At 47.8% G+C, this 10,997-nt stretch overlaps 1 protein-coding gene across 1 annotated transcript; it reads right to left on the reverse strand.

Annotated features, from left to right (window-relative positions):
* Positions 1-6,309: 6,309 nt before the first annotated feature.
* On the reverse strand, positions 6,310-10,129 carry LOC119301562 (thiol protease aleurain-like). Its single transcript, XM_037578548.1, has 8 exons — positions 9,854-10,129; positions 9,613-9,734; positions 9,402-9,520; positions 8,673-8,746; positions 7,241-7,505; positions 7,009-7,140; positions 6,723-6,858; positions 6,310-6,624 (listed from the first exon to the last, which is right to left on the reverse strand). Exons 1-8 carry the CDS (start codon positions 10,063-10,065, stop codon positions 6,584-6,586), a joined length of 1,101 nt encoding a protein of 366 aa, XP_037434445.1. The 5' UTR covers positions 10,066-10,129; the 3' UTR covers positions 6,310-6,583.
* Positions 10,130-10,997: the final 868 nt, after the last annotated feature.

Here is a 10,997-nt window from a genome sequence, read left to right on the forward strand (position 1 = left end):
GCCGTCGTCTCCTCCGACGTTGACGCCCCCGGAGCCACCAGAGCCGTGTGCCGTCGACGCCACCGGAGCCGCCCCCAACGCGACGGAGCCACGCGGCCTCATCAACGCCACCGGAGCCGCCGTCGACACCACTGGATCCTCCCTCGCCACAACTGCCTCCCTCGCCGTCACCGGAGACGCCCCTGCCTCCCTCGCCACCACCGGAGCCATCCCCTGTAAGCCCCCACCCCTCCTCTCTCTCTATCTCATGCATAGGTTAGCTAGTTTAATTATGTTAATTATCTAGGTTAGGGCAAAATTTTAGTTAGGGCTTTGACAGAGAAGTAGTTAGGTTAACTAGTTTAATTAGGTTAATTACCTAGGTTAGTGCAAAAATTTAGTTAGGGCTTTGACAGAGAACTAGTCATGTTAACTAGTTTAATTTGGTTAATTATGTAGGTTATTTAGGCAAGTTTTATTTTAAAGATGATCCCTTCCTAGACTTTTATTGTTGATTATATCTTTTCATTGAAGTGGTCATGTTGTTTGTGCCCAAGTGGCTTTGTTGTTTGAATGAAGCTGAGTGGCCTATATATGTTTTGCCGGAATGTTGATTCATTTCCGTTCTGGCAAATTTCAGGTTCTCGATTTGTCCACTTTTTAGCAAAGGTCATGCTGAAATTTTCTGTGAATTTCGGCATGACTTGTGCTACAAACTAGGACATATCGAGTGCCCGGGATTTGCCGCACCAGGAAGGAGTCAACGTTCCTACAAAACATAGGCCTTTTGTATGTCATTATTCATTTTATTAGGTCTAGAATTAATTTACTAGATTTAATCGTAGGAAACATGGCTAGCAACGATGAAGGACATGGTTCTGGTGATTGCGACGACGTCTACTGGGCGGCAGACGAATTTTTTAGCCTTGCCGACGATCAACCGGTGGCATCGGGGACTGAGACCGACACGCAGACCGGTGCTGAGACTGAGACCGGCACTGAGACTCAGACCGGCATCGAGACCGGCGCTGAGACTGAGACCGGTGCTGAGACTGAGACCGACGCTGAGACTCAGACCGGCATCGAGACCGGCGCTGAGACTGAGACCAGCGCTGCCTTGGGGAGCAGAGCCGGTGTAGAACAGCAAGCAAAGAGGCAACGGCTTCCTAACAAACTCAAGACTACTAGACTGGTGGTCACGGAGGTGGACGATGGCAATTTTGAGCCAAAGGCGCCCGAGGAAGCGCGTCGATGCTACGGCAATCAAATAGGCTGCAACGTACGGACAACCGCCACCATCAACGATGAGAAACTACCGAAGATAGAAAATATGAGGAGCTCCCTCCTAAAGAAGTTTCACCAGATATTCTTATTCCCGGGCCGGAATGAGAAGGATTATGAAGATCCAGATGAGGACCCGACAATGAAGAAGATAAACAAACATGCCATGACCAAGTTTAGCAACGCGTTGGCCGCCTGAAAAAATCGAGTGAAAGCAAAGATCATCGACAAGAAGGAACCCTACTCCGAGATTGTAAAGGATAATCCGACAATCATGGAAGATCAGTTTCAAATATTCAAGGAGGCTTGCGAGGCCGAAGCTGCAAAAAAAAAGTCTCAGTACATGAAGGTGCTTCAAGAGAGGAACATTGGGAGCCACCACCTCGGAAGCCGTGGTTACGGCGGAAAGAGGTCCAAATGGGCCAAGGAGGACGCGGAAGCCGCGAGTCTTGGCATCCCAGACCCCTTGGCGTATTTGACCGTCCCGCGGGAGCGTGACGTCCTCAGGGCCCGGCACCGTTGGGACCCAGTGAACAAGGTTTACGAGACAACACCGGTCATTACGGAGTTCATGAGACTGCTGGTAATTTTAGTTTCTGATCAATTCGACTGCACACGTTAGTCATATTTGTAAACGATCGTTGTGCCTTTTGCAGAGAGAGCAGCATCGGATTGCGGCCGAAAGCGACTCGCCGTCTGAGGCATTGGCGAGGCCCAAGTAGGACACTCCATTCAACCGGGCGTTGAACATATTGAAACAACAACCGGTGGATACTCGACCGTCGTATGGACGCGTGCACAGTGTCGGAGACGGCGCCACGTGGAAGAAGTACTACTGTGAGACCACGGAGGAGAGAAAGGAAAGACGGAGGTTAACTGAAGAAAACATCGACAAGAAGGTTGAGATTGCGGTTGAGAAGAAATCATTTCAAACAGTCGCAACAGCGGTAGCTGGCGCAAAACAGGTGGTTGCAGATTTGTCTACTTCCTTGGTGACGGGCATTATCACTTGGACAAGGCAAAATCTAGAAAAAATGCAGAGGGCTTTCCCCTTGCCGACTTCTTGGGGAGCAGCTCGACTAGCGTTACACCAGCACCTGCTCCCGCACCGGACGTGCTCGGTGGTGCTTCATCTTTGGCTGAGCTCGACGCCCTCACGGTATCTGTCACACCGGCCCCCTTCAATATAAATGTATAATCTCCCGTTTTCGTTGCCTTTCGGATGTCTCACGTTGCAGACTTTTCTTTGCAGGCCGACGAAACCCCGTGCACCATATTGTACACCATCGGCGACCAGAAGGTGGACGTGGGGAAGGCGACGATAATGAAGGTGAAGGAACCATTGTTCCACAGCCGGCCGATCCCCCCGAACATCTTCAAGGTTTCCGTGGCCAGTGTCAAACCGGGCCACGAGAATTTGCCTCCTCCAATACTAGCGGGGGATGACGACGAGACACCGCGGCGGTTTGGTGATTGTTGCAATGGGTGGGTGTTGTTGTGGCCAAAGAGTCTGCTTCGTCTGGAGGTGGCTGGGAGCACACCCACGAGCATGCAGCCTCAGCAAGGTATGAACATCAACACCCCACCTACCCAATTAGCGTCGGGTGTCGGGTTGGGTGATAGCGGATGGGGTAAGGAGGAGGCTCCATTAGTCACTGATGACGTCGCCATGGATGAGGATGAGGACGACGATGGCGCTGAACAGTATGTCTATACTGGCGCCTCCTCAGGGTTTGAGCGTCATGAGTCGGTGCCTGAATTGTCGTGTCAACGTATTATGGACGACCTTCCGGTAGTAAAGAAGTCTAGGAAGAGAGCGAGGAAAGGCAAAAAAGCTGATTCTATGATCCAGCCGCCTCAGCAGCCTCGACTTCAGGACCGTATAGATATACCCGATGCGGATAAATGGCATATCCCCAGTCAACCAATCCTACCTGCAACAGCGCTACGGGCCAGATTCGGCGATCTAAGGAGACTTCATGACGATGCGCTGCGGGTAGAGAAAGGCCTCATCGCCTCGAAAGATCCAGGATACCCACTCTACGTGGTTAACGTTCTGCGGCAAATGTCGTACGTCGACAGCTTCCCCGCGGATAAGTTCAACCTCTGATTCGATTACATATTCGACATGTTTCACGTGAAGAAGCTGGATTTTACGTTTGTCCGCCTTTATGCCTTGCACATGAACTACATCATCGGGGTTGAGCAGATATCTAATATCTGTGTCGCTGACCCGTACTACATGCACGAGGGCTTCTTGGGAGTCTGCTCAAAGCACCGTGAATATGCGAGGGATTACATCGTCACTTTCATGCTCGCCAATAAGGACAAGGAGGCGATTCTCGTGCCTTATCATCCCGTGTAAGTCATCCGCGCTGCTATCCTTCCTTCGATTTCAATCATTCATTTGCACGGTGGAGGTTAATTAATTTGAGGTGTACTTATTTTGCACAGCGGCTGGCGTGCCGTCCTCATCATCCTCTACCCCCGATTCTCCCACGCTCTTTACTTGGACTCATCGAAGAACATTCACAAAAAGGATTACACCCACATCAAGAATGTTCTCGAAATCGCTATGTTTTACTACCAAGCAAGGGGTGGAGAGGTCAGGGAAAAGAAGACAAGGGGCGGCAGGGCCGCCTTCGGCCATAAGACCGACTTCTGCTGCATCCAGCAACCGAACGATTCTCTTAATGATGGATTCTATGTCCTACACCATATGCTGGAGAACAGACGGGATCACTAGAACCTTCGCATGTCACCTAGATCCGGCGACGCCCATATTCTGCAACGGGCAAAGGACATAGGAGATATCGAGGATCATCGACTTCGAGCTGAGTTCTATAACATCCAACGCGAACTTGCCCAAATCATCATGAAGGAGGTCGTCGGAAAAACAGGGATGTTCTACGGAGAAGGACAAATGTCACGGGAAGACGTCCGAACATGGATAGCCTCTCAGCGTCTCGACATGAAGCCTTTCACTAAGCTCAAGGACTATCTCCCTGACTTGGATGGATGGAACGACATGTTAGAGTGATTGTCGATATATGACAATGTGTTCGTTTAGTCCATACTTTCTGTATGACAAAACTTTGAGTTATGCACGGTGAAACTTTATTTGTGATGTAATTAAACTAGCGAAAATCACTCTAGTTAGGGCATTTTGGGGTACGATGAACTTTGTTATTTATGCTTATGATATGTTGTTTCTATTTTTGCCAAGTCTGTCTCTTTTTGTTGCTCAACTATATATGTTGCATATCATCGACTCATGTGACGATGCAGGTGCATAGATCATAGATGGCGAAGAAGTGCTACGCCAGGAGTATATATACGACAAGTGGCCGGAGTGTCAGGCCCAGGTGTACCGGTTTCCGGTTTCCGAGCGACAGGCAGTACTTAGTTTAGGTTCACGCTAATGCGAGAGAGGGATACGAACTCATGTACTCAAAGTGATAGCTCTTCTCGCGTATATCATTGTTTAGATGGATGACGATGTATTTGCAAGTAATCGAGACTTGTATCGCTATTTTCGAGATGATGACGAGAGACCACTTTGTGTTGGATGATGATTATGATGAGACTATTTGTATGTATATGCTATGATTACATCTGTGGTCTCGCAGGCATTTGTATGTGTATCATGATGACATTTGTATGTGCTAAAGATTCTTCTATAAAGCATGTTCAAATACAAAACAAATATGCCGGAAAAAACAAAAAAACTACTAAAATTAGCAGTAGCGAGTGGAGAAAAGTTAGCAGCAGCGCGGTAGTAGCAGTAGCGCGCACGGAAGAAGCGCTCTATAGCTATTAGCAGTAGCGAGCTTCCACTAAGCGCGCTGCTGCTACACTTGTGTAGCAGTACGCGCTACTGCTATGTGTTAGATGTAGCGCCTTATTAGTAGCGCCGGTCCGCGCGCTACTGATACACCTAAAACCCGCGCTGCTGCTAGCCTTTTCCCTAGTAGTGACATCTTCTTCCCATCTCTTTCAGATGTATATATACTTGAGAATCAATAGAAACGAGGACTAATTTTTTTTCGAGAGTACGTCAATGGCGTACCATATTTTTATAGGAGAAAGCAAGTCAATTTACAAGAGGTTCCCACCGCTGCGAACAACGGCGAGGAGACACCACCAACACCCACACCTACAAGCCTACAAGCTACTCTCTCTCTAATCTATGCAGCCCTCCTGCTCCAGCCTGCTTCCACTCGTTAATTTCGTTAGTAATGTCAGCTATCAGTTGCGTTGGGTTCCTCTGCTGAGCGATTCTCCCAAACACCCGAGCGTTCCTCTGTTTCCATAAGGACCAGGTAGTGATGAGAGTGAGCGAGTCAAAACCACGAGGACTAATGGTCCATTCACATTCAATCTCGCTTTACTTTCGTTTTACTCTAACAAAAATATTTGCAACATGTCGCTCGTGGATACACAACAAACATCATTACACACTTGCAGCTTGTTGAAACATGATGCAACGGGGAAATCTTGATTTGACTTGCATCTTATCCCCAACAACAGAGGCAACGTGGATAATTTTCATTTGGAGCTCTAGCGTGAGCTTATCTACAATAGCAAGCACCACGAGCTCCCGTCGAAGGAGAGAGGGGAGAAGCCAGCGCTGGTTCAAGACCAAGAAGAGACTCACGCTTCGTCGAAGAAGTAAAGAAGAGGGAGTCGCGCTTGAGTTAATGAGCAAGGGCTCATTCAGTTTGCAAGTTTTTTGGAGAACTCTTACCCTCATTTCTTTCCCTATGCATAACATTTGCTTCATAGGATTGGAGATTCTAGATTTGTTAGAATTGTGTCCATATTAGACTGATTCCTAACATGTTAGAAAAGATTCCCAACAATTCTTACCATTAGTAAGGCCTCATGGAAAATTCCTAAGGACTGAAGTGTATAGGGCATCCTAATCCTTTACCTTTTCTATTTCTTTGATTTCGAAATCCTGTAAACGGAATGAACCCTAAGTATATGGCAATATTCATGTGTGGCATGCAATTTCCTGCTAGTATCGACAGTAAGATGATGCCTCGGTGAACTATGAATGGGCCATTTTATTTGTCCCGGAAATAAAATGTCGTAGACATACATGCGAAACCCCAATAAATTGCTGTATCACCTACATATATAGCCATACAACCATACAGAAGAAGAGTACACGCACGTGGTTCACTGCAACTGTAGTCCTTGTGGTTTTATATTCACAGCAGAGTTTCAGTTTCTGTATCCCCCAATCTTCATGTCTTGTGGGCTGAAAACACATTATTCATGTCTAGCGAAGCGAGACTGAACTCGTCGATTTGGCGCTTCATGCCGCTACGATGGGGTAGGACGCACAGGTAGCAACAGCTGCATCATTTGCGACAGTCGAGTCAGTATCGCGTTATGAGCGCGCTATGGCATGAAGAGCAAACACAAGATGGAAGTGCACATGGAATGGTACTCACCACACATGTTCTTGCCCATTTCCATCTTGAAGTAACCATTGTCACCCCAGTCGGCGCCCCACGAGTTCTTGATGAGCCAATACGGGACGCCGTTCTCCACGCCGTACCCGACCGCCAAGACGGCGTGGTTCACGTCCTAGCAATTTGAGCACAACTTGCATTTTCAGAACGAAATAGTAGAAGAGTGTCGTGATACAAGAGATAGGAAGCACATTAACTGAAGACTGAACATAAATAGCTCATAATAAAATCATCTTTTGATGCCCTACGGTTTAGTAGTACTCACATCAGGTGTAGTACCGCAATGGTCGCTACTGTAAACTCCGCTCTTGTACTGCCTGAAACCGTTGATCACCTCAAAGGCAACACTCACTGGGCGAACCAACCCGACGGCGTTTTTCAGTTCGTCCTCAGCATTCTTACCAGCAACAAAAAGATCAGCATAAATTAAAGCTTAGGTTACTTGATTATAAATTATTAACATCAACTGAAATCAGAGCGAGGTTCCTCTTCCTTACCAGTGTGATGTTAACAGAGTCCAAAACCTGAACTACGGCATTTTCAGCCTTGTAATGGCAGACGCCATTGACACCCTTGTAAGGGTAGGACTCCTCGGTGTCGATCCCTCCATTGTATTTGATGTACTCAAATGCCTGGGATGGAAGGCCTCCGCTGCATCCGAAATTATTGAATCCGCCGGCACAGTCAACCAGCTGTTGCTCAGAAAGAGAGATGTTCTTTCCAGTGGCCTGAGTATATGCTGCCTCAAGTGCACCAGTAGTGCTGCAAGAATAAGTATAGGAATTCAATTGGTTTGTTTGTTGAACAGCCCTTTTCTTCTTTCTTTTCCTTTTCAGGAAAGATTCTACAAAATGAGCTATCTTCTCGATTGATAATACATAAAACACTGCAATGCTTGAAATATGCCAGGGAGCAATTTTTTTTTCACAATATAGAACCTAAATAAGAATACTTCGGAATAATTAGTGTAATCTCGGTATCTGTCATTTTACTTGTAGCTAGGCTACTTCATTCAGAATTACTCAATAGATGCTAACAATAGTACTCTTGTATAGAAAATGAATAAAAAGTCACACGGTAAGTTTATTAACATGCTTAAATCACACCCAATCCCACAAATTCAGATAACCTGTTAATCAACAAATTTAACTTCTTGCTACTTTTCAGTAAAAGTGAACTAATCAAATTAGTACTGAATTTTATCATGATCTCCACTGGTGCATACGTCACTAGCTTCATTTGGCACTATAACTTGAGAGCATATGGAATTGCATTCTGGATTACCATATTTGAAAGATATGTTACTTCTATTTAGATGTGGAATTAATGAACAGGAGGCATGACAAGCCCCACAAGATAGCTACCTGTCACCAAACACCAACTGAAAGAGATCTGAAATCAATAGTTTGGGAGTATATACACAATCATATCAGCTACTCGGCTATTATTTATTTAGTAGCGTGTCACACATGCAGTATTTTAATCCATTGTTGAACACTCCCAAATAATTGGTGGTTGTGTCTGATGAAAAAGATCTCAAGTATACTCAACTACTGCTCTTGAGAGCCAGCAATTTTCAACTTGGGCAACGGATCGATCTGTCGGTCCCCAGCCTGGGCCACCAGATGTAATTTTTAATACTACTACTTTATTAGAAGGCGCATCCACACATAGTATTACATTCAGGGCGATGATTGAATTAAAGCCTCTTTGGTCTGTGGCCCAGACAGTTAACTGGATCAGATCGACCATTCTACTTCCTGTCCGATATCATATAGTTTGAATGTTAAGTTGAAAAACACCAGATTTGAGCACGCTTCAGTATTGGGCACATTGGTTATTGATGATAAAGATATACCACTGATATATACAGCGGCACACGCGAAGAAAGTTAGAAAAAAAACAGCACTGCAGAAATTCAGTAGTTACCTGAACGTCCAGCAGGAGCCGCAATGGGACTGGTCTTTTACGGGGCTAACGATCCCATCCTCCCTCCAGTCTTTCTGCAGCAATGACAACATCACTTACTCCCCACATTAATGGAGTCGATTGGTACGTACACCAACTCTGCTTGCTTGATCAAGCGGCACAATACTTGCAAATTAAGCGTCAACGGCTACAACATGATATAGTCTATGCCATACAGTCTTAATTAGCACAACCATACTACTACTTATAAATGGAAAGAAATATTGTGCTGCGATCCTTACAAACAGGCGATCAGCAAGAAGGTTCATTGGCTGATTTGTACATATAAAAATAGTAAACTTTTAACTACATCATGTGCTGGGACCGTGGAAGGAACAGCTAACACGGCCTTCCTTGTCGGGGGGACATAAAAGTCCCGAGGACAATAATTGCCGAGCAAATACAGCGACCAGCAAATTCTGCAGCAATTCAGGCAAAGCAGAAAGCTCGACAGCTAGCTGGTTTGAAAGTTGAAACGCAAATTAGATAAGGTGGATTTTTTTCCTGAATTTCGAACAGAGTATGATATCTGAAACTTTCTAGACCACGGGGCCCTGCTCGCTCTCAGCAACCGTTACTGACGTTGCAATACATACAGGGTACGCAGCTACGCTAGCAAGAGTTGATACTTGATGCCTTGATGGGATCTCCTGTGATGATGAGTAAGTGAACGGTAAAATTGGAACTTACGGTCTCCGGGAGCGCGGCGGCGTCGCGCATCAGGTGGTTGCCGGCGAGCGTGGCCGAGCAGGTCTGCGCCGCGCCGAGCCGGGTCGCCTGGAACTCCTCCCAGCTCATGTCCGAGAAGCCTGCGGGACGACAGCAAAAGCGACGAGCGTTTTGAGGACACGGCGGGGCCGGAAGGGGACGGCGGGGATTAGGGGATGGTCGGAGATCGTACGGTTGATGCCGAGGCGGTAGGATAGGCCCTTCCGGTTGGTGGAGCGCACCTCCTCGAGGCTCTCGGAGAAGATCCGGAACCGCCTCCGCACCTCCGCCGCGCTCTCGTAGCTCTTGCCGTACCTGCGGAAGCGGATCGAACGGACCAACCGGGATGTCAACGGGGACGGCGGCGGCGGCGGAGCAGACGGAGAGTCAACGGGCGGGCGGGGGATTGCGGAGTGGGTAGCAGTAGCACGGACCTGACGGCGAAGCGCGCGAAGCGGAGGGCGTGGCGGGTGCGGCCGAGCGCGGCGAGGACGGTGGACTCGAGCGTCGAAGCGGCGCGCTCGGTGACGGGCCGGATCGGGTTGGAGACGGCGAAGGAGGAGGAGGAGGAGGAGGAGGAGGCGACGGCGACGGTGGCCGTGGCCAGGGCGGCGAGCGCCAGGAGGAGGATGCGGGCGTGGGCCATTTCGCCGGCGGATGGGTGGCAGTAGTTTACTGGGTTGGGCAGGCGGGGCAGGCCAGTAGGGAGCTCGCGTCCCGGTGCCGGGGGTTTTATATCGGGGAGCGCGCCGCGGCACGCTTGACCACTTGTTTGAGACTCTCCAAATGCTGTACTCAGAGGATATTTGTGATCTGCAGTAAGTATAATCTACTGCTCCTACTGCTCTAGTGAGGATTATTCTTTGTCTCAGTCTTCAAGGCCAAAAATCCAGCGCGATAACATCGTGCACATGTTTATTTCAATACGACTAATATATTACTCCTACAAAAGTTCACTGGTAATAAAAATTACATCGAGGCCAGCACCACTGAATGATCATTGTCACTGCTCTTCTATTGGAGCCGATCTAACTTTGTCGATGGTAGCCAAGAACTATTCTTCACGTGTCTCTAGGAACCGGCAGCCTGGAGCTGGAGCTGCATCCGTCATCGTTAAACTCTTGGATCGATCTGAAGCTGTTGACACAAGATCTCGCAACTGTTGGATCTACGTCCGGGCTTCGTCTCGACAGACAAAGTCGAGAAATATCAAAGCCCATAAGACCAGCTCGAAAATGAAGCGGCGCCATTCACCCAAATGTCACTCCTACGAAGACTACAAAAATTCTAACCTGAACTACTAGCCGGAGCCGACGCACCGGATTTTCTCTCCCCGCGAGCGTCGGAGCGACAGACAAAGGAAAGGCAAATCCCAAGCTCACCGACGGAACCTGAAGTGGATGAGTTCTTCGCCCTAGCGGCCCCTCATGCCAGCGGGCGGAAGGAAAGATCATTACTTGATTCTAACACATGTGCATATTTTTTCTTGTGGGTAACACATGTGCATGTTAGGTACTCCTAATCTTCATAACATTCTTGAGCACCGAATTAACATGGAAAATCGCAAGAGCATGAAAC

This window comes from Triticum dicoccoides, chromosome 5A (genome assembly GCF_002162155.2).
Source record: "Triticum dicoccoides isolate Atlit2015 ecotype Zavitan chromosome 5A, WEW_v2.0, whole genome shotgun sequence".
Classification (NCBI taxonomy): Eukaryota; Viridiplantae; Streptophyta; class Magnoliopsida; order Poales; family Poaceae; genus Triticum; species Triticum dicoccoides.

Coding starts and splice junctions, on each gene's coding strand:
- LOC119301562 (XM_037578548.1), bottom strand. CDS start 10,065: ATGGCCCACGCCCGCATCCTCCTCCTGGCGCTCGCCGCCCTGGCCACG. Junction 9,521..9,612: donor CTACCGCCTCGGCATCAACC/GTACGATCTCCG, acceptor GTCGTCCCGCAG/GCTTCTCGGACATGAGCTGG. Junction 7,506..8,672: donor GGCTCCTGCTGGACGTTCAG/GTAACTACTGAA, acceptor TTATTCTTGCAG/CACTACTGGTGCACTTGAGG.